Source organism: Rhineura floridana, chromosome 18, assembly GCF_030035675.1.
Source record: "Rhineura floridana isolate rRhiFlo1 chromosome 18, rRhiFlo1.hap2, whole genome shotgun sequence".
NCBI classification, from domain to species: Eukaryota; Metazoa; Chordata; class Lepidosauria; order Squamata; family Rhineuridae; genus Rhineura; species Rhineura floridana.
Window position 1 is genome coordinate 10966184 of NC_084497.1, and position 22815 is coordinate 10988998.

The window sequence follows — 22815 nt, forward strand, 5'->3', positions numbered from 1 at the left end:
GAGGGAGGGCTGCCATCCTTCATGCCTTGCTTTCTGAGGAGGCCTTAAGGGAAGGGGTGTGGTCTGTCCCAATAATGCTGCTTTGAGTTACACCCCCCAACTCTCTCTCTCTCTAGAGAATCAGCAATTCTTCCATTGTGAGGAGGCTCGGTGTGCAAGAGTGCAACCTCTTAGTGACTCAGCGCATCATGAAGTACCCGGTCCTGGTGGAGCGCATCCTTCAAAACACGGAAGGTGCGGCGCTGTGCCCTTGAAAGGCCTCTCTCTGGGAGCCTCTGTGGGCACCCAGGCGGCCTCCGTGCTTGGTGGGAAGGGTCTGCTGAGCAGCACTGTTCTGTTCGGGGGGGGGCTCTCCAAAATGCAGTTCTACAATGCGATCATGTGACTATGCTCCTTTCCCCCCCTCTTCTCCTGAGCTTGGGGACAACGACACATTTTTCAGCCCAAGGGCTACGTTCCCTCATGAGCAGCCTTGCTGTTGATGGTGGGTGTGGCCAGAGGAGAAAGTGGGTGGAGTATTTGAATGCAGAAGCACTCGAGGAGGGTGTCGAGCAAGGCCTGTGAGGGGCGTGGCCTAGGGCCAGATAGAGAAGCCTGGGGACCCCATTCGGGCCCTGAGGTTCCTCACCCGTGACAGGAGGGGGGAAATCCCCATGTGGAAACTCAAGGACGGCCTTCTCCTGTACAAACCTACCAGAGCGTTGAGATCACCCTCCCAGCCCTTACGCCAATCCAGGGTGATTCATTCCTGTGTCACGCCAGAGCTCTGGAGTTGCTCTCCCTGTTTGAGAGCCATCCGGGGCCCAACTCCAGGTCCTCTTCATCAGGAGCTGCAGGCTTTGATCTTGGCAGGCTTTCCACGTGTAAATATTAGATCTCTCTGCTTGTCTGTTTTTAACTGTCTTATAGTGTCCTCAGTTAATTGATTCTTGCTGTCTTACCGTTTGTTTTTAAACCTATGCTGTTAGCCGCTCTGAGAACTGTCAGTAGAAGGATAGACGTAACTGATGATGATGATGATGATCATTTGATTGCTTTGTTACAGCATAAACATTTGTGGAACCCCCTCCCCCCCAAAATCAGATGCAGAAGTCTGATGTTTAGCCATGATGGCTCTGCTCTCCCTCCACCGTCGGAGGCAATAAATCCCTCTGAATGCCAGCTGGGAATTGCAAGTGGGGAGCGCTGCTGTTGCACTTGGGTCCTGCCCATGGGGGCACCTGGTTGGCCATGGTGAGAACACGGGGCTGGTCTAGATGGCCCCCTTTGGCCTGGTCCATCACTGCAGGGCTCTTACTGTGTCCTTATGAAGCTTTCCTGGATTCTGCAAAAGTTCCTGCTGCAATAAATCTGACACACATTTTTTGTTGAAGGGTGCAGCAAAAGTCTCTTGTGTGGGTTTTTCCTGGAACCAGGCTCCCCCCCCCTGCCGTGGACCCCTTTCCCCCCCACTTTCCCCTAAACCCACTTCTTCTCCTCTACAGCTGGCACGAAGGAGTACGAAGACCTGACCGTGGCGCTCTCCCTGATCAAAGAGGCCATCACGGCTGTCGACACCCAGGTGAACGAGTGTGAGAAGGGTCAGCGCCTCCGGGACATAGTGGCCAAGATGGAGCTCAAGTCCTCCGGGAAGTTCAGGAATGGCCTTGTCTTCCGGAAGGAGGACGTGCTCCAGCGGCGCCTCCTGGTGGATGGGATGCTGTGTTGGAAAGCTGCCTCAGGGCGCCTGAAAGGTAGGCTCTCGGGCTTCCCCTGCACAGCTTGCATGGCGCCTAGTGGCAAGAGCCTCTGCTTGGCATGCAGGAGGTCCCACGCTCAGCCCCCAGCGGTACATCCAAGAAGGTCTGGGAAGCACCCCCTTCCTGAAATCCTGGAGAGGCATTGCTGCCACTCAGTCAGTAGCCATTGATAGCCCTGTCCTCCATGAATTGGCCTAATCTTCTTTTAAAGCCGTCCAAGCTGGTGGCCGTTACTGCGTCTTGTGGGAGCAAATTCCATAGTTTAATTATGCGCTGAGTAAAGAAGTACTTCCTTTTGTCTGTCCTGAATCTTCCAACATTCAGCTTCTTTGAATGTCCACGAGTTCTAGTATTATGAGAGAGGGAGAAGAACTTTTCTCTATCCACTTTCTCAATGCCATGCATACTTTTATACACTTCTATCATGTCTCCTCTGACCCGCCTTTTCTCTAAACTAAAAAGCCCCAAATGCTGCAACCTTTCCTCGTAAGGGAGTCGCTCCATCCCCTTGCTCAGTGGCAGAGCACCTGGTGCCAGGTCCAGCCCCAGGCAGCATCTCCAAGCAGGGCAGGGAAGAGACCTTGGAGAGCCACTGCTGCCGGTCAGCCCAGGCTGTCCTGTGCCAGATGGACCCCCAGGGCCCGGCGCAGTTCTCAGGCAGCACCTGGAGGGCGAAGATGGCCTTGTGAGCTATGAGGAGAGGCGGCGGGGGGGGGGGAAGCTTGTTCCGTTCCTGGCGCCCCGTGACCTCCTTCTCTCCCAGTCGGGGGGGGGAGGCCTGGGCTGGTTCAGCTGCTGAACCACTCCTCACCCACCCCCCCCCGCAGGCCAGGGGAAGCACAGCAGTGTGCGGCCTTTGGCGATCTGGGCTGCTGCACCCTCCTTGCCAAGCATGCTGCGTGGACACAGGGCGGGTTTTGCTGCTGCCTCTCGGCCCTTTGGAAACGAAAGCCAGCCGGTTTAACTCCTTCCGTGCTGGTTTTGAGCAAGGAGTGTTGAGTTGCCCACATCTGCGCTGGTGGAGGCTCCGTCCACTCTCCTCCCCTCCCCCCGGCACTGACTGCTGTGGCCTGAGTGGGGAGGGGTCCCAGCAGCTCTTGCTTGCATGGGGGAGGGGGTCCTGCCGCCTCTGCAGGGCAAGAGAAAAAGTGCCTTATGGGACATCTCCCAATTGGCGCACTGTCGCCCCTAGAAAGCAGCCTTGCATAGAGTCAGACCGTTGGGCTGTCTAGCTTAGTATTGTCTACTCTGACTGGCACCAGCCGTCCAGGGCTTCAGGCAGGGAGCTTCTCCCAGCTTCACCTGGCGATGCCGGGGATGGGACCTGAGACCTTCTGTGTTCAAAGGAGGTGTTACACCAGTGCAACCTCTCCCCTAAAAATACAGCAAGATTCCAGTCCTCATGGTTCTGAATAAAGGGCAGGTTTAAACAGGAACATTGGAGGCTGCCTTATATGGAGTTAGATAGTTTACTGTTGTCTACCCTGACTGGCAGCGGCTCTCCAGGGCTTCAGGCAGGGAGCTTTTCCCAGCCCTCCCTGGAAGCCAGGCAGCTTGCTGTTGTAGGGAGGATGTTGCTGGTGTGTTTGTCCTTAACTCTCCTGGATCCTGGGAAGTGGTCACCAGGAAAGGGGGATCTTTGCTGGTCCCGTGGGCAGGCAGAAAACATCTGTAGCACATCCCTCTGCAGCTGCTGTAGCGGGCAGAGCGTTTGTCTGAGCCCCACAACGGCTGCTTTGTAGGTAGGCCTCTGGGGGGGGGGGCGCTGGCATTTCATGTTAGGGCGGGACCCACATGGTGCCCAGAGAGGAGATCCTGAGAAGGGAGTGTTGTGCAGCTCAGGCAGGGTTGGGGAAGCTGTGGCCCTTGGACGTTGTTGGACTCTCGACTCCCATGAGCCAGCATGGCCAGTGGTCACGGAGGAAGGTGGGAGTTGGAATCTAGGAACATCTGGAGGACTACACAGATGTTCCCCCATCCATCCTCTGAGAAGGAGCATTCCCCCTTGGGAAAGGTGGAGGAATGCCTCTCTTTAGGGGAGCATTCCCTCCTGAAAGAGAGGAATGCCTCTTCTTAGATCAGGGATGGGGGAATGTCTGTGGCTTTCAGAACTTGCTGGGCCCCAGTTCCCAGCATGGGCAATGGGAGTTATTGTCCCCTACTCCTTTGGGCTGCTGCTTCCCAGGCAAACTCTCCCTCTTCCAGGAGTAATTACTTCCGTAGTAACTGCCACCCCACTTCTGGCTAGGTTCCTTTCTCTGAGGGAAGGGACCTCAGAGCCCAATGTGAATTCCAAGGGATTAACCCTAGTCAATTAACAGCAACAGTAGCGTTCAGCAGTCAAAGGACTAGATTTAGAATCCTTAGTTTCAATCCCATACACACCATTTATAAAAGGATAGTTTATTTAAAGGTAAACAACATGGTATATACAAAGAGAACAATAGTTTGATTCCTTAAAGCTAATCCCCCACAGATGGGTTACATGAGGTACATTGGCATGACAAAAGGGGAGAGGGTCAATACCGACAAAGAGGTAAAATAAAGAACTTACTAGCTAGGTCCTATACTTACATAGATCAGCCTGGTTCCCACAAAAGGCTTTCTCTGTCATATCTCAGGCAAGTCGAGTAGATGGAAAAATGGAAGCTGCCTTTGGAAGTTTATCCTTCCCTTTTTATGGGGTTTAACCGTCAACAAGGAGGGGGGAAAGCAAATAGTCATATCCCGCCCCTGCAGGGGTCTACTCCTTTGAAGCCTTTGAAGATAAGGGAGCTAGACATCACCCAGGGGTTCTGGTCTACACACCCCTTCTTCCTGACTTCTAATCCCAGGAAGCTGATAAGGAATAACAGCTAGGGATCAGTTACATCCCCCTGCCCAGGTTGCAAATCGCCTGTCTGACACTGAGCTGCGGATCTCCCCCGGTAGGGAGTCCTAGGTAATCATGGGCTCCCAGAATTCTCTCTGGTGACCCGTTCCAGCTTGACCAAAGTCAGCTATTCTTGACAGTTATAGCTCAGCAGGATTCAGAGGACGGACTTCAGGTTCCCCACCATTTGTTCGCCTCTCTTACCCTTTCCTTTCTGTTAACTTTGGCAGATATCCTGGCTGTTCTGCTGACAGACGTGCTTTTGCTGCTTCAAGAGAAAGACCAGAAGTACACGTTTGCCTCCGTGGTACGTGTCCCCCTCTTCTGGCAGGGGGTGGGCAGGCCGTTGTGGGCAACTGCAGGCACTCCCTGGGTGGAAATGCAAGGTTAACGCTGGGGCAGAATTGGTGCTCTGCTCCGTCTGGGAAGCACAGCGATGAAGGCAGAAAGGCGAGTACCAGTTGCTGGGAAGTGCGCACTGTGCTCGTCCTCTTTAAGCAAACGGAACAAGCCATTTGAACAAGCCAAGGATCAAATCAGCCGAGCAGCTTAACTTGCTGGCTCCCCAGAGTTCTTCCTCTACATCAGTGATGAGGAACGTCTGTGGCCTTCCAAATGTTGCTGGACTCCCAGCAGCCAGCGTGGCTGGTGGCCAAACAAAGTAGAAGGGCACAGGTCCCCTGACTCTGCTTCATAGAATCATAGAATAGTAGAGTTGGAAGGGGCCTATAAGGCCATCCAGTCCAACCCCCTGCTCAAATCAAAGCATTCCTGACAAGTGGCTGTCCAGCTGCCTCTTGAATGCTTCAAATGAAGGGCGGTTGGACATGGCTGCCCCAGCTGTATACACCAGCCAGGGAGAGAGTCTGCCAATCCTCAGCCTCTGAACCAGCCTTTCCCGGGTGTTTGGACTGCAACTCCCGCCAGGCCCATCTGCCACAGCCCTATGACGCAGGAGCTGATGGGAGCATGGCTGAGTGAGCTGGGGCTGATGGGAGTTGTAGTCCAAAACATCCAGAGGGCACCAGATTGGTTCCGTTAAAGGCTTTGTACTTTTTTCAAGCACATTCTCTGGGATAACCAAAGAATGGGGTGTATTAAAAGCTCAGCAGGGAGTGCTTGTGAAATACTTTCCGTAAGGGCTTACCGTAAAGTGTTATATCAATAAGAAATACAATGCTTATTCTGATGGGGCGGAATCTTAGATCTACTCAGAGCAGACCCATTTAAATGAATGGATCCAAGTTAGTTAAGTCTATTATTTTCGTTGGGCCTCCTCCACATAGAACTAGCGTTGGATTCCATCTACACACACACATGGCCTTTGCTGTCCAGAGCTGCCCCAGAGGGACTTGGTGATGGTGGTTCTTGCTCTGCAGGACGCGAAGCCACCAGTGATCTCTTTGCAAAAGCTGATCGTCCGGGAAGTGGCCAATGAGGAGCGGGCGATGTTCTTGATCAGTGCCTCCTTAAAGGGGCCGGAGATGTATGAGATTCACACCACCTCCAAGGAAGACAGGAACTTCTGGATGGCCCAAATCCGCCAGGCTGTAGAGAGGTGAGTGGACAGGGGAGGGCTATTGCTCAGTGGCCTGCAGGAGGCTCCAGGTTCAATCCCCAGGAGCATCCCCAAGGAAGGCTGGAAGGACCTGGAGCCCCAGAGAGCCGCTGCCAGTCAGGGTAGAACTGTGACCTTCAGCCTTTGCCAGCCTGGGACCCCGATGTAATTTGGGGACCTGTTGTACTTCTGTGGGCAGTGTTACTGTTGTGACCCAGCTTAGATCATGCCGTGACACAGCAGTGGGTCCCAGCCCACCAGCTGAAAAGGAATGGGAGACAGTAATAAGGGCCGACTCAGTACACGGCGGTTTCCTTAAGCCCTCTTACTGGGAATCATGAGAACTGGAGTCCTGCTTTGTTTTTGAAGAAAAGACTACAGTGTGGTGGTAGAACAACTGCTGGGCATGCAGAAGGTCCCGCATTCAGTCCTGGAGAGCCGCTGCTGCCAGTCAGTGTAGGCAGTACTGAGTCAGATGGGTTTCTCTGCTCCTTTTGCTGCCCCCACCTTGAGTGGTGTGGAAGCGGGTCCCTTGGGGGAGGGCGTGGCGCCCGCATGGCGAGAGTGTTGATCATTGGGTTTGGGGGATGTGCTTCTCCCCACAGCTGCCCCGATGAAGAAGAAGAGATCCTTGCCAACCCCGAGGAGGAACGGAGGCAGGCGGAAACGAGGGCAGCGAAGCTGAAGGAATTCCAAGGTAAAAAAAAAGCCTCTTGTCTGGGAGACTCTGTAAGCCCCCCGCCCCACTTGAGCTCCAGGCAGCGCATCGTGAGGTGCTGCAGCTCAAGGTGGGCCTGCTTGCTCTGGAGCGGGCCTTTTGCCTTAACCCGGGGGCCTGCTCTGGGGGCCTGTTGTGTGCCTTCGGTTGTGTCCCCGAGCCGGATCAATCAATCAGTTGTTTAATGGCTGGTTGGCCATAATGAAGAAAAGTTCATAACCTAAAAGAAATATCAAAATCACCACCTCAGAAGAACCTGCTAGGAATAAACCATCACAGCAGGTCTAAGATTCTGCAGTGGGGTTGGCGGTGTGGGGCCCTCCAGATGTGGTGGGCTGTAGCTCATGTCCCCTTGGAAATGTTGGGAGTTGCACGCGGGGGGGGGGGGGGGGCTCACATCGGATGCCCCTGCACTACAACATTCAGGCATACAGCCACCTGTTCAGTAATGGATTTCTTAGACCCTTCAAGGAAGACACTTGGAAGGTCTCTGAGGACCAGCCGGGATCCTGCCGCGGATAAATCATGTGTCCTTTAACTCCTTGGGGAACTTTAGCAAATCTGCCCTCTGGGACCCATCTCCAAGTAGTCGCAAATGAAGGGGAGGCTGGGCTTGCACTCCCCTGCTTTTTCCTCTTGCTCTTGAGTGAGCCGTGTCTGCCGTCCAAGTGCTGGCATGCTCAGTTGTCACCTCTCCCTCCCTCCCTCCCAAATCTAGAGCGCCTGAGCATGAAAGACAACTTGATCCTGCAAAGCCTGGGTGAGAAGCAGCAGATCTACCTGGAGATGGCGGAGATGTATGGATTCGAGGACCCAGCTGCTGGCTCTTGTTCCCGGCTCATCTGCCGAGCCGAGTGCCCTGAGAACCTGCAGGGGGAGGCTATCCTCAAACGGGCTGTGACGGAAGGTGGGTGTGCTGGGAGGGCGCCGGCAGGAGCAGGGAGAGTTCGGCGGGTGGGCAGAGGAGTGGTTAGCCCAGCTGTTCCCAACCTGGCGCCCTCCCTGTGTTTTGGACTCTTGACTCCCATCAGCCCCAGGCTAAGTGAGGCCTGTCCCTGCTGTCTGGCTGAAACGAGTTCCTTCTTTTCTAGTGGAGAGCCTCCAGAGTCTGATTTTCACCCAGCTAGGGAATGCGACCGCTCGCCCTGAGGATACCTGCGGGTCCAGCCTGCTGAGGCGAGCAGAGACCTTTGGGGGGTATGACAGCACCACAGCCGGGCTGGTCAAAGGTAAGTTGGTGCTGGCAGAGAATCCCATCTGGGAACTGGTGATCCATGGCATAGTTCAGTTAAAATCAGCAGACGTTTCTTAAAAATGAACAAAAGGTTTCCGTTTGGGCACCTTCATGACCAACACAGAAGCCCCCCTAAGCCTGTGTGTGTGTATGGGGGTCACTCTTATGGCAGTTGCTAAAGTGCCCAAATTTTCTGGTCCTTTCTGGTTGCCACCCTTCAAAGAAGTCATTGCAGCCTGCCAGCCATCTCCTGGACGGCTTCTCAGCCGGCACCCAGAGAAGCACTGGACGGCATCCCCCCATCATTCAGAGGGGTCAGTCTAGAGGACCTTCCTTTGACCCCTTGTGGCTGCTTTCTCTTTCTCAGCTGGCAGCTTCAAGAAGAAAGTTTGCGGTGGAGAGCTCCAGGATCGCCGCCCCCCCCCTGCCAACTTGGAGGAGCCCCCTTTGGCCAGAGAGAAAGGGCTGCAATTGGTAGGTAGAGTCACTTAAACTCTCCCCCCCCCCGAGCATGTGCCTGGGACTCTGTGGGGAATAGTGACAGCTCTGCCTTTCAGAAGCCTTTTTTCAGAGTGGCTGTGTCCTAACTAGGCAGCCCAAATGCCACACAGCTTTTGTACAACTGGTGTTTGTTTGTGTATCTGTGGTCCTGCGTCATTCTGCAGGGGGGTGTTACTGTTTTCTAGCTATGGGGTGGAGTGGGAAGCTTTGCTGTGGGGCAGCCAAGCCGGGCAAACCTCAGTCCTCCTGGCCTTCTCTGTCAGCCACCCCTTTGGGACTTGAGTAGACTCATCCAAGAGAGAGAATGTAAAGGAGGTGTGAATTGAGATCCTGTCCTTGATACCTTTCCCCTCTCGTATTCAGCTGAAAGGTGAGGTTCCCGTGAAGAGGTTTTGACTTGAATCCCCACTTGTCTGTGAAGCTCATGGGGTGGAACTTTGGGGCAGTTGCCTGCGTGCGCCTCTCTTTTCTCTCAGCCTAACCTGCCTCACAGGGTTGTTTTGAGGGTAAAGTGGTTCAGTTCCCTGCTTAGCTGTGAAACTCAGTGGGTGAGCTTGAGCCAGTCACTCTCTCATCAGGCTAGCCTACCTCATAGGGAGGTTGTGATGATACCACGGGGACAAACTTTACATGCTGCCTTGGGCTTCTTGGAGGAAATGTATAAACATGATCATGCTATAATAATGAAGGATCAGAAATCAACAAGGGTGGTGTTGGGGAACGAGGCCAGCCCTGCAAAGCGACTGGCTTTTTAAAAAATTTCCCTTCTTCTGCATTCCTGTAGGGTGATAATACGAGACAGGAGCATCCCGGCCACTTCCTGGAAACGGAGGCAGAGGTACCGGCCCCCCTTCTCCTGCACAGCAGTGTGAAAGTGCAGCCAGGACCCAAAGGGCCCCCGACCTCTCCTGGGCAAAGAGCGCTGCTGGCTGTTTCTTTCAAGCTGCTCCTCTGACCAGCAGGCGGTTTTGGTAGCGCAAGGGCTTTTGGGGGGGGGGAGGAAGGAAGGGCAGGCAGGTGTTCAAATGGGAGAGAGAAACCCTGCTGGCCTAATTCAAGCCCTCCTGGTGTGCCTGAAGTGGCTGGTTGGATCCCGGCCTGCAGAAGCCTCACGATGTGCAGTTTGAAAGAGACCATAGAGGGATGTTGGCTGACCCCCCCCCTTGGGTCTTTCCTCAGCTTGTTCAAAGGATACAGACACTCTCTCAGTTGCTTCTCAGCCTCCAGGTAAGCCGCCCCCTTTCTCTCTTCCCTCCCCCCAGAGGAGAGTGGAGGGGGTGGGGGTGGGGAGGGGGACAGAGGCCAGTGAGGGCGCATCTGGAGAGGAGACAGGCTCTTCCACTCCTGCCTTTGGCCGTCCCTTCTGAGGACTGTCCAGACCTCCATCAGGGCTTTCGCTGCAGGCACGAGAGGGCGAGGGAGGCTCCTCCTGGCACTGAGCTTTGCCCCAGGCGGCTGTGAAACACATCTGTTGCCCAAGAGAGGGGGTTGCCTGTGGGCCTCCAGGCAGTCCAACACCACAACGGCAACCTTAGGCCCTTGGCCCCAAGTCTTTCTCTTTCTCTCCCCTCCGCCCGGCCTTGAGTGCCTCTCTCCCCCTCTTGGTGCCTTTGGGAGGGACGGCAGGCTGAGCAGACCCCCCCTCCCTCCCTCCCTCCCCCCAGGCAGTGGTGGCCCAGCAGGAGAGCCGCCTGGAGTTGGAGCGCAGCACCCTCCTGGACCGGGAGCGGCAGTTCCGCCTGCAGTCCACCCGGGGCAGCCTGCTGCTGGAGCAGGAGCGGCAGCGCACCTTCGAGAAGCAGCGGGAGGAGCTGGCGGCCGTGCAGAAGCAGCAGAGCCAGCTGAAGTGGGAGCGGGGGCGCTGGGAGCGGGAGCGGGAGAGCCAGCGGCGGGAGGGGGAGGCGGCAGAGGCCCGGCTGCGGGAGCGGGAGGAAGAGGCGCGGCGGCTGCGGGAGCGGCTGGCCCAGGAGCGGCAGGAGCTGGAGCGGCAGCGGGAGGCCTACCAGCACGACCTGGAGCGCCTGCGCGAGGCCCAGCGGGCCGTGGAGAGGGAGCGGGAGCGCCTGGAGCAGCTGCGCAAGCTGAAGAAGCCGCCCTCTGCCGAGATGGGCCAAGTGAGTGCTGGCCTCCGGCCTCCCTGCAGGCAGTGCGCGGTGTGCAGGCATCTCTGCGTGCTGCTTAATAACCCCAGGATCCATGGTGGGGGACGTTAATGGCCAGAGCATTGCAAGGAGGCGGCTGGGCCTGGCCATTTACCACAGGGGTGGGCAACCTGAAGCCTGGGGGCCGGATGCGGCCCACCAGACATCTCTTTGAGACTCTCCCCAGCCCCGCTTTGCCTCCTCCTTGAGTCTCTATGCCTGGCTGGGAATGTGTCCTTGAACTCTGATGATGCCGGGCAGAGAGAGGATGAAACTCGCACTGATTGCTCCAACCACTCTTGCCTCTGGCCCTGCCTGCCCCGGGGGGCATGTGGCCCCCATAAGGTTGCCCAGAAAGGAATGTGGCCCTTGGGATGAGGAACCTTTTCCAGCCCTTGTCTGCTGGCATGGCGTGGCTTCATCAATGGCCGGAGAGATCCTTATCTGCGCTGGCCACCAACCATTGCGGTTTGCTTGGAAAGTAGAAATGCACAGGAGCACAACTGGGACCATCAAATTTGCCAAACTAGATGGAAAATTGCAGTTGTAAAGCTCACGGAGGATTGTTGTTGTGGCCCCTATTTTAATGGCAGTCACTAGAAATGTTGCATTCTTAGCCATCACTAGCTTATCTTCATCCCTAAGGAGAAAAGGCACATTATAACCTGCTGAATGCCCTGGATAGCACTGTCAGCGTCATTGTGTCTTTGGGTGATGAATTCTACATGCAACTCTGTACCAAGCATGAAATAGACACCCGGGAGCCGGTGTTTCAGTCTCACCATCTCTACATGGATATATAAATGATTTTAGAATGGGGTTCTCTTAGAAGGGTGGGGAACCTTTAATGAGGCCTGCGAGGCCATTTCCCCCAAACCATCCCCACCTGTTCTACCCGGGGGTCACATGTGACAGCAGGTCGGAATGGCTGCTGTTACTTTGAAATCCCTTTGCAATGAGTTTGTATTGAAACTCCAGTGGACTTTCCATATAAACTGTTTGCAAAAAGACTTCGAAAATGATGGGCGGTACCCAGTGCTAGGCTTACTCAGAGTAGACCCGTTGAAGCTAATTGAAATGACTAATTTAGCCCCATTAATTTTAAGGGCTCTACTCTGTGTAGGACATAGCTGGATCCAACCCAGTCTCTGAGGGCCGATCAGCCGGCTGAAGAATCCAGTTCCCCGCGCCTCTCTCCGCTCGTGCCCTCAAGGAAGCTGAGCTTCGGTGTCTCTGCTGCCTCCTTTTCAGGGAGCGGCCTGGTCAACCATTTCTCCCCTCTGCAGGTGCACGCCTTGAGCCATTCTGCCAGCTTCAACGGGGAAGGGCTGGACGGGGGCGTGGCCAAGCTGAGTGGGCGAGGCAGCGTCTCTGGGACGGACTACCTGGAGCGGGCAGAAGCGGCCCACAGGGAGAGCCCCGCCCTGGAGGGGGGCCGCCTCGTCTTGGCCCTCAAGAGTGAGGTGCCCATCCACCTGCTGAGTGCCACCAACCAGGCCCAGAAGCAGGCGGCTGTGCAGCAGCAGATCCCCACCAAGCTGGCCGCCTTCACCAAGGGCAGCAAGGAGAAAAGCGGGAAGGGGGCCGGCAAGGCCTCCCACCGGGCCGATAGCTCAGGTGAGTGGCGGAGCCCCATCCCGTCCCCCCGGGAGCCATAGGTCGCAGCAGGCAGATGTTGCAGGATGTGTGTGTGTAAGTGCCATAAACATGGAATATCAGTATTTGGGCTCCTGAAGGAGACGGAGGGGCTGGAACATGCTTTGTCTCCACTGCTTGTTCTTCATGGTGCATCGCTTGAATGAATTTACACATCCAGTTCATCAGTGCCATCACATGCGGTGATGAATCTATTAGCCGACTGAGATGAGGTGGGTGCCGCTTCCCCTGCCTCCCTGGCACTTGACAAAGACTTGCCTGTTTCAGCAGACACTCTAAGGTCCTTTCTCTATTTTCTGTGATGAATTTTAACTTTTCTTCTCCTTTCTTTGTATGTTTTTCATGTACACTGCCTAGTCAGGAATTCTGACTATTAAGTGATATATAAATGCCTGATGGAGAGAGATGAATAAATAAATAGGGCTGCAGTGTTGTTTTTAGAACGTTACCATTTAAAAGTCGTTTTCTGTATGTAAGTAGGGCTCCCCCTTGCTGGGAGCGGGAAGGTGGGATGTTTTTCCAAGACACCTCCAGCGCAATCCTGTGCATGGTTGTTGTTTTTTAACCAGAGTGAGGCCTGTTGTGCCCCTAGTAAGTGAATGCAGAAATGCAGCCTTTCAGACCATCCCTCCTGAGAAAAGCATCTCCTGCTGCATGCAAGAGGTGGAGGACTGCCTCTCTTTATAGGATCACAGAATCGTAGAGTTGGAAGGGGCCTATAAGGCCATCCAGTCCAACCCCCTGCTCAACAAAGGAATCCAAATCAAAGCATTCCCGATAGATGTCTGTCCAGCTGCCTCCTGAATGCCTCTACTGTTGGAGAATGCAAGGTCATTGAGACCGTTGTTGTGCTGCTTTAACAGTTAGGAATTTTTTTCTGATGTTCAGTTGAAATCTGGCTTCCTGCAACTTGAGCCCATTATTCCATGTCCTGCACTCTGGGACGATCGAGAAGAGATCCTGGCCCTCCTCTGTGTGGCAACCTTTCATGTACCTGAAGAGTACTATCCTATCTCCCCTCAGTCTTCTCTTCTCCAGGCTAAACATGCCCAGTTCTTTCAGTCTCTCCTCACAGGGCTTTGTTTCCAGTCCCCTGATCATCCTTGTTGCCCTCCTCTGAACCTGTTCCATTTTGTCTGCATCCTTCTTAAAGTGCCGTGTCCAGAACTGGACGCAGTACACAAAATGTGCAGAACAGAGGGGAAGTAGTACTTCATGCGATTTGAAAACTATACATCTGTTAATGCAGCCTAAAATAGCATTTGCTTTTTTTGCAGCCACATCTCACTATTGGCTAATATTCAGCTTGTCATCAATAACTATTCCAAGACCCTTTTCATATGGAGCATTGCTAAGCCAAGTATCCCGCATCTTATAACTGTCCATTTGCTTTCTTTTTCCTGTTGTAGAACTTTGCACTTACCCATGTTAAATTTAATTCTGTTGTTTTCAGCCCCGTGCTCCATCCTTTCAAGTTCCCTTTGAATTTTGTTTCCGTCTTCCATGGTGTTAGCTATCCCTCCCAATTTTGTACCATCTGCAAATCTGATAAGCCTTCCCTGCACCTCTCCTCCAAGTCATTAATAAAAACGTTGAAGAGCGCTGGGCCCGCCTGAGCCCTGTGGTACCCCGCTCATTTCCTCCCCACAGTTTGAGAAGAGGCATTCTCACCTGAGAGTGGGGAATGCCGCCTCTTCGATCAGGGATGGTGGGACCTCTGGGGATCTCCAGGTGTCACTGGACTCCAGCCAGGGTGCAATGGGCAGGGATGATGATGGCGGCAGTTGTAGTCCAGCAGCATCAGGGGCCACAGTTGTTCCCCACCCCTGCCCTGATTTCAGTGCCCAGATGGGGAGCATCCGTGGCCATCCAGACATTGCTTGCCTCCAGCTCCCATCAGCCCCAGGGCGCAGATGGATAGGAGCGGCCTCAGATGTGTGTCGAGGCGCCACTGCTGGCCGCTCTCTCTTGGGATGGGCTGCCTTCTGTCTGTCCAAGTGCCTCCTTTCTGCTTCTAGGATCAGTGGACCTGCGGCAACTCCTCCCTTCCAGGGCAGCCGGCAGGGAAGACCCTCTGGCTGGGAGCAGGCACTCCACGAGCCCAGTCTTTCCGCACGGCCAGAGTGCACGCTTCCTGCCAGGTAAGTTGGGCGGAGAGGCTTCCTGGGGCGGCCGCCCACTGGGCCCTGTGGCGGCCGCCCACTGGGCCCTGTGGCGGCCGCCCACTGGGCCCTGTGGCAACCCTTTCCTCTGCCTCCTTCTCCCAGCAGAACCGCCTGGGCCTGCCGAGGGCAGCCAGCCTGAAGCACTGCCTGCTTCTGCCAACCTCTTCAAGCCCAACAGCGTTCACGCCCTTCCACCTCCCCTGCACGATGATGCTGGCAAGGAGGACGTTATCTTTTTCTGATGGGCACCAAGGAGAGCTGCTTCTTCGCCCCACGGGGAGTTGGGAGTCCCTGCCGTTGGCTCTGTGGCTCAAGACAGAGGCCAGGAGACACCATCCAAAGCAGGGAGGCTGCTCTTTGGGATTCCTCCAGACGGCCGTGTGCGTTGACGCCTGGACTCTGCCCGCCTTGCTCTCCAGGCGGATGCTGCAGTCGCAGCCCATTTGCGGTTGCCGAGGGCGGTCCTTTCCCACAGCTGCATTTTGAAACAACCACTCTGAAGTCAGCCTCTCTGGCTCGGAGGGCCACACAAGGACTTTGGAGAAGCCGAAGAGAGCTTGACTTGGGAGGGAGGGTTGCACTAGTCACCTTGCCGTCTCTCAGAGGACGCTCCTTCCTCCCCCTCCTCGCTCTGCCAGCAGCAGGTTCCCTACAGGGAGGAGGGGTGGATTGTTGCTCCCGTCAGAGACGGGCAAAAGGGCAGCTGGATCCCTGGCATAACGCCCTTGCCAGCAAAGGGTGGGGTCAGTGGCTGCTGCGATGGCTGTGGCTCTGTGCCTCAGGCGGAAGGGATGGAGAGCCTTGGACTTTAAAAAGCAACCATGAGCAGACTTCGCTTCCGTCCTCAGCCAAGAGAGAATGGGAGCCTCCATTGCCTGCTTTGTTAGTCCTTCATGCCAGTCCAACTGCTCTGTGGCCTCTTGTGCGCTGATGTCATCCGTGTCTGCCATCCAGTTCCCCCCGTTGCTGAGAACCGATCTGCTGGGCCTCAAGCGATTCCCCTGGTGCTTTTCCTGCATTAAAGGGGCCTTTTCAAAAGGGACCATCTTGGGAGGGAGCTAGGCAGCAGCTGCCCAGGCTGGCTTCCCACATGAACGCTCTTCCCATTAAGGGCCACTTTTCTCAACAGTCCATGTGTGGACGAGATGGCCTTGTCCCTTAAGTTTCAGTGGAAGTGGCAGATCCAACTGGAAAAGAGTAATTCAAATGGTCTACAAACATTTTCCTCTGCCCACCCACCCCCCAAAAAACCCATTGTTGTATGATTTAAGTATTTATTTGTTTATTGTGTAAGTCTCCTTGACACCTTTGGGTATAAGGTGACATAAATAAATAAGATAGCGCAGAAATAAAGCTATAATAATAATAATAATTTATCCCCACTCAGCCATGAAGCTCACTGGGGTGACCTTGGCCAGTTGCTCTTTCTCCATGTAACCATGTACTCCTCCATCAGCTCCTTGGGAGGAAGATGTAATTAATTAAATTATAACCGTAATAACCACACACCTGCTCTCAGAGCCCCCTTGCAGAATTTTGTATGACACAGCAAGCCCGAGCATGGCCTGCTGCAGGTGGGGGGAACCCTTGGCCCTCTAGATGTTGCTGCACTACAACTGCCACTGGCCACGCTTGCTGGGACTGATGGGAGTTGTAGTTCAGCAACATCGTAAGGGGCAAAGGTTCCCCATACCTGATCTTTTTGGCCAGGACCATGTTGGCTGCCAGAGAGAAGCTCAAGCCTGTTTTGCTCCTCGCTGGGTCCTTGTAGCTCGGCTAAGCCAAGGTTTGGCTTTTAGCACAGGGGTGGTTGGCACGGCGCCCTTCAGCCATTCTAGACTCCAGCTCCCGGCCTCTCTGGCTATTGACTGGGCTGGGGTTGATGGGAACTGTAGTCCAGCAACATCTGGAGGGCACCACATTGGCTATCCCTGGCTGAACCCAACCATGGTTTAACTCTCTTCTCCTTAACCAGGGTCTGCAGCCAAGAGCAAGCCTTGGTTTAGTTGCCGAACCAGAAGGATGGAGGGAAGAGCAAAATGGCTGCGTTCCCTTCCCTTGGAGCCCACAGATTTGGGCATTTGGCTAAGGGTCACGCATGAAGGCAGCCTGCGAAGCTGCTAAGACAGGCCGCAGTTGGCAGCCACAAAGTAGAACCGGTGCCATCTTAACAATCGGCGCCCTTCGTCCTCTGGGGCCTGCCGGCAGAGTCATAGACTGAGCGCCCCTTCTTTTGCGTAAACACTGCACACATGCACTCCCCTTGGTGTTTGCTGCTTCTGCCTTCGCAATTGTGGTGGGCTGTGCCCTGGACTGAACATTTGTGCCAAACGTATCTGTGTTTTTATCATACAGCAGAAAAAAATCAGAGCACTTTAGCATACGAGTGGCATTTTAGAGGTGTTCCCAGTTCCTCCTGTTTTGCCTGCCGTGCCTATAGAAGGAAGCACCTTGAACTTGACTGAGCTCTGGTGCTGCCCGCTCCCCGATGGATAAAGCTCTCCTTCCAGTGGGGTTTTGAGCTGGAAGGTCCAGGCACCTTCGCTGTTAGGTCAGCCGAGCAAACTCTGCATAGAGCCTCCCTTAGTCGCCACTCGGTGTAACGCTCCCTTTTTCAATTTTATTTTGTAATGTTGATGGTTTAAAATGTGTTAATGGGGGTGTGTGTCAAATTTCGCACTGTTTCAATGATCAGATGTGATCCTGGCACACCAAAATAATGGCCAGTGCTTGCTTTTTATTTTAAGAAGCAACGATTGCAGTTGTGTCTCTGCTGCATGCTGGCTGCAGAACCTTGAATGCTGCCAAGACCTAAATCCCCCTTGCTCCCCATTCCTGGTGCATTAAAACCAGAGAAACGAATCTTTTTTTTAAAAAACTAAAATCCCACCAGTCTTGAAGGGCTGTTACTTTTCTTTGCAACTGTAAACTGAGCATTGTGTTGATGACCTTTAAGGATTGTCCTAGAAGAAGTGAACATGAACGCACACACAGGTTATCCAGCGGTGGGCCTCTAGATGTTGCTGGAGCCCAACTCCCCATCCGCATCCCTGACCAATGGGTACTGGGAGTCCTCAACAGTATCTGGATGCTTCCCTCCCCTCAAAACCCCTGAGTTGGAGGCTGATGTTTGCTCTCTACCTCAAAAAGTGCCGCCAGCCCTGTGTCGCACAGTTTAAAACTGATATACCATGACTTGGGTTAAAACTGGCCTCACAGTTGGAATTTTAGGTGCTAATGTAAATAGTAACTTTGGCAGACCCAGTTTGTGGCCAGTAAGATCCTTACTGGGCCTCACTTCAGGGCTCGGTGGCCAGGAAGGCTGGCTACCAAGAGAATCAGTGAACAGGACAGTGGAGCCTCAGGCTTTCTGTGGGAAGTTTTTTGGATTGACAACTCCATTTGATTTTTTAGGGTTTTACTGTAGAACAAAGAACCCACAAAGCCAGTTGGAAAAGAGGTTGGTCCATGAGAGGCTGTAGGCAGGGGTGGGGAATGTCTATGGTGGTAGGTCACATCCCCCTCCCATAATTCTCCCTGGCCATTGGTTGAGGGGTGTTGGGGCCCCCCAAAACATCCCTACTCATTCGCTAGGAATTCAGAATGCAGTAGAACAGGGAGAGATCTTTGGGGACGGAGTCATTTCTGAAGTGCCTCTTTCCCACAGCCAAAGCTGGCATGCAAAGACGTGCACAAGGGGGATCTTGCCTTCCCAGCTCTGCAAATGGGGATAAAGGAAAATAGTGTTTTCAAGGATTGTTTCAACGGGAAAAAGTACTGGCTGAGGAAGAAAGGAGGTTCTCCTGCCTGTAGTGCCCCCTTTTTTTATTATAGGCTGCAATTGTTTACACATTGAGAAGCTGCCCGTGTGCATCGGGCTGGTGATTCATTTCCATGAGGAGACAGTGGCAGGCAGGACAGGACAGATTTCTCTTTGGTTGGGCGAAAGGCCTCAAGCAGGCGCCTGAGTTGTGCAAATGCCCTGAGCAGTAGATCCTCCCAGGAAGGCAGAGAGAGAATCTGGGTGAACGAAGTACCCTTTCTTGTGGAGAAATGCTGCCCTAAGGAGGGAGAAATCTGATTCTCACCCCCACACACGAACCCCATGCGTGGCTTCCCGATTGCAACGGTCCCTCTTTCTCCCAGGGCCAGCAAACTGTAGCAGGAATTACTCAGTCTTCAACTTCTTCTGAAGCCTTGTCGGGACACCTTTCCTGAGCTGCCCCTCATACGCTCCCCCCGCTGCCCCCCACGTAGGTCAGATAGACCCCAATGAGAGAAGAGATCGTTCCCATGAGGCCCACAAGCCACGGGGGGGACTTCCCGGCCCACAGGACTCCCGGTGGCAGCCAGTGGACGGCGTTGGAGAGGTCAGCCAGGTTGCTGATGATGGTCAAGACTTCGGCCTTGGCTTGAACCCTCCTTTCCTGAAGGGAGTCCCTGCTGGGGTAAAGGGGAAGAATCCTGGTCAATGCACTCTGCTCCGCTGCTGCCCAGCTTGGGGGTGGGGACTCTACCAAAAGCCTTGTGCTGCTGGCACAAGGTGTGCAGGGAAGGCTCTCAACTGTCACCCTAAACAGTGGAAGAAGCAACTGGGCCCTAGTCTAAGTTGCACCTGTTGATGTGTACCTGAGGGGTTTCCTGTGGCTTGTTTAGTCTTGGAGCTGGGCCTGACGCCAGGGCTCAGCATGGTTGGGCAGTGGCATGGGGCCCCACTCCAGGAGGGGGCTCACTGACAAGAATCCCCCTCACCTCCTGCCCCTCTTCCCCACTGCAACCTGCTTGTCCACCCACCCCTTGGTCTGGCCGTGTCAGAGAGAGTGGAGAAGATGCTTCTCCCTGCTCGTTCACTACCACTCTCTGCCTAGCAAGCAAGCCGTGGGGAAGAGGACAAGGGGCCATTGGGGCGCAGGGGCGGCAGGGCTGGGAGAGACCCCATGGCTGCCAGTCAGTGTAGACAAAGGGTCTGATAGGCACCTTCCTATTTAAATTGGCTCTTTATTCTGAATCCTGAGGGCTCTAACCTTGCTTTATTTGTAGGGCAAGGGCCCTAGTGTCAGACACCTGCTTGGCATGCAGATGTTCCTTGGCTCAATCCCCAAATGGCACCTGCAGAGAGGGCTGCAAGTGTCCCTGAGTCCCCGCCACTTGGGATAACCGCTAAGCTGCGCCAGAGATTCTTTTTGGCTGAAGAGGGGGGTGAAAATGCTTTAAGTCAGCCGGCGGAGCAAGATGGGTCTGACTTGGCATAAAGAAGCTTCCTGGGGGTGGGCATGGGAGGACCTTCTAAAACCTGGAGCTGTGCTGCTGATGCCTCCCTTTGTGGCAAAGGTTTGGGGACCGGCAGGGACCAAAAAAGTTGGAAGCCGGCAAGGAAGGCTTGAGCACACTGGGAGGAGGATTCCTTGGCTCTCCCCGCCACCTTGCAGACCAACCAGAGGCATCTCTTGCAGGGGTTCAGGAAGGTGGGTAGGAACTCTGCGCCTCTGTTGCAGAGCCAGGAGGTGGCGCAGGAGGACGTACCTGTGGTGAGAGGAGTCCTCCCTGGGGCCTTCTTGCCGTTTTCTTCTTAGCTGGGACAAAATCCTCAGAGAGCTGCAATTGGGGGTGTCAGAAACATGGTTTTAAAACTTGCCTGTTTTTTTTAAAAAAGCTGGAAAATGAAAGCTGGAAATCAGATTTCTGGTTCAGGAGGGTGGGTGAATTGCCTTCCTTGTACTCCCCACCCGCAGACACCTATGGCTGCATTGAGCAGGGGGTTGGACTTGATGGCCTTACAGGCCCCTTCCAACTCTACTATTCTGATTCTATGTCTGTAACAATGGAACCTGCTGTTTTGTCACAAGAAGAGAGGATTGGGAACGCTCCCTCAGCAAAACAGAGAAAGGTGAGAAGGCAATCCTTGTTCCATCCTGCCCTGGTCTTTGAAAGCCACACAGAGAGGTTTTTCTGTTAATTACCAAGTGGTGGGCTGCATGAAACTAATCAGTAGGCCAGAGGGCCGTAGATTGCTCGTGCCATGACTCAAGGTCTCCCCACCCTGGACCATCATGAAAACAGAGAGTGATGGAGGCAAAAGGACACGCAAACAGGAACACTCAAGCCACAAAGAACTTGCTGAAATCCAGATCAGCCTGTCCCAATGCAGTGCCCTCCAGCTATTGTTGGACTACAACTCCCAGCACCCTGCACAGGAGCTGCAGTCCAAAATATCTGGAGGATAATCATTCAATTGGGGAAGGCTAGTCTAGTCATGTTTCTCTCCCCCCACCCTGCACCTGACATGCCTTACCGTGCAATCCCCAGGAGCAGGGATGCCCCCCAGAGGGCTGTGCTGAGTGCCCACCACTTGCTCGAGTTGGCCCGGATGATCTTGGCATCAGCAGCCCAGGCCACATGCTCGCAGGGGTAGTAGAGCTGGTCGGCCAGGTTGCTGAGGACAGAGAGCCAACGCACGGCTTGGTCCTCCCCCTGAAAGAGGTAAACGTTTGGGTGCTCAGTTAGATCACAGGACTCAGATCACCCTCATACTGTCAGGCCACTGGCCCAACTCGTGCCGCCATCAGGGATTGACCCTGGGACCTTCTGCATGCAGAGCAAGTGTTCTGCCACTGAGCTGTGGCCCTTCCCCTACAAATGACGCAAGATTCCCACCCTGGTTCTGAATAAAGGGCTGATTTAAATAGGAACTAGGAAATAAATAAATACGATTAATTTGATTGCACTGGGAATTGGTTGCTTTGCGCCTGATTCACGAAGCCCCCAAAGCCCACCCATGGACCTCGCAGGTTGAGCCCCTGCTGTAGGCTCTCCTGACCTAGATAGAGCAACGACAGACAGCCGTTCTCCCGATTTCAGACTCGAGGGCTGTTCCCAGCAATATCTGGAGACTGAACCTGTGGCCTTCTATGCGTGCAAAGAAGATGCTCTGCCACTGAGCTACGGCAACTCCCTTCAAAACAAAACAAGATTCCAGTCCCCATGGTTCTTAATACAAGGCGGAGAAGGGAGGGAGGGTGTAAAAAGTAGCCTCCTCTGCAAAGGCAACGGCATTTCTTGCTCTGTCCTTCAGAGGTTGCCCAAAAGTAATCACCGCCCTTGGCCTGAAGAAGAAGAAATCCCTTACAAGGCAGAGAAAGGGCCCCCTCCGGTGGTGATTTTTGCAACTACAATGCCAAAGTAGGGAAAGGGCATTTATAATTTATAAATGCATATCTGAGAGCCATAGAGTAGTTGAGCCAGCACCTTGCCCTGAAAACCTTTGATGCGAAGAGAAACATCTAAGAATAGCAGAGATAGTTCTTTGGGCATTCTCAGAAAGATGTGCAATTTGGGCTCTCCACAGGCCAGTTGTTTGAAAAACTACACCCAAGTGTTTATATAACTTGACCTGAGAACATAAATTATATGAGCCACATTCCGCTGATCCTTGCAGGTTGCTTTCCTCCCGGCATCTCTCTGCTGTCAATTTGGACTCTGCCTAGCAAGGGCAAAGGCTCTTCCCCATGCAGGTCTCTCATGCCCGAATCAAAGGGTGCTGGGCAGCCCGTGACGCTCGCTTTCCCTCCCCTTTGGTGGTCAACAGACTCTCCTCTTGCCTTCAAGGTTGCTAGCCTCTTGATGAGTGCGTCTGTGTGATGCACATATTAGCCTCGTGCTCTGCAGTATTTGTCAGACTAAAAATAGGAATATTTGTTTTGAAGTCATGTGAGAAAAGTCACTTGGCTCCTTGTAGGTAACAGGCAACTGGAATGAACAAGATTTTTACGGAAGAGAGAGAGAGACTTGAAAATACCCTGCTGAGCAGTTAAGATGATAACAGGCTTCCTGGATCAGGCCAAAGGGGGCCCATCTAGTCCCGCCTCCTGATCTCACAGCGGGCAACCAGATCCCCCAAAGGGAACTCCCCAAGCAGGACGTGAGCGTGACAGCAATTCTCCCCACTTGGGATTCCCTGCAACTGGCATTCTGAGCATAACACCTGCAACGGTCTAGGGAGGTGGTGGGCTCTCCAGCACGGGAGGCTTTCAAGAGTCAGCCACCTGTCAGGTATGCTTTAAGTAGGCTTCCTGCAGGGGGTTGGCCTAGACGGCCTTATAGACCCCTTTCAACTCTACTCTTCTATGAGAACATAGCCATTGTGGCTAGTAGCCACTGGCAGCCTCCTCCTCCTCCATGAATTTGCCTAACCCCCTTTTAAAGCCACCCACGTTGGCGGCCATTGCTGCCTC

At 54.0% G+C, this 22815-nt stretch overlaps 2 protein-coding genes across 8 annotated transcripts in view; one reads left to right on the forward strand and one right to left on the reverse strand.

The window, feature by feature from the left end:
* The window catches only part of ARHGEF18 (Rho/Rac guanine nucleotide exchange factor 18), a 78261-nt gene extending 62301 nt beyond the window's left edge, over positions 1–15960 (forward strand). For 2 of the 3 annotated variants that reach the window (XM_061601351.1, XM_061601353.1), the window contains 14 exons: positions 117–234; positions 1485–1733; positions 4842–4918; positions 5991–6169; positions 6775–6866; positions 7606–7794; positions 7979–8116; positions 8489–8595; positions 9407–9460; positions 9802–9849; positions 10287–10736; positions 12050–12380; positions 14438–14560; positions 14687–15960. In XM_061601351.1, the coding sequence (XP_061457335.1) occupies positions 117–234; positions 1485–1733; positions 4842–4918; positions 5991–6169; positions 6775–6866; positions 7606–7794; positions 7979–8116; positions 8489–8595; positions 9407–9460; positions 9802–9849; positions 10287–10736; positions 12050–12380; positions 14438–14560; positions 14687–14826 (2295 nt within the window). In that variant the 3' untranslated portion in view covers positions 14827–15960. The remainder of the gene's footprint in view (positions 1–116; positions 235–1484; positions 1734–4841; positions 4919–5990; positions 6170–6774; positions 6867–7605; positions 7795–7978; positions 8117–8488; positions 8596–9406; positions 9461–9801; positions 9850–10286; positions 10737–12049; positions 12381–14437; positions 14561–14686) is intronic. The other variant, XM_061601352.1, reaches the window with a different exon arrangement.
* A 2434-nt stretch (positions 15961–18394) lies between these two features.
* The window catches only part of PEX11G (peroxisomal biogenesis factor 11 gamma), a 54643-nt gene continuing 50222 nt past the window's right edge, over positions 18395–22815 (reverse strand). For 4 of the 5 annotated variants that reach the window (XM_061601358.1, XM_061601357.1, XM_061601359.1 and 1 more), the window contains 3 exons: positions 20877–21055; positions 20108–20179; positions 18395–19027 (listed from right to left, as the gene is read on the reverse strand). In XM_061601358.1, coding sequence (XP_061457342.1) covers positions 18811–19027; positions 20108–20179; positions 20877–21055 — 468 coding nt within the window. In that variant the 3' untranslated portion in view covers positions 18395–18810. The remainder of the gene's footprint in view (positions 19028–20107; positions 20180–20876; positions 21056–22815) is intronic. The other variant, XM_061601360.1, reaches the window with a different exon arrangement.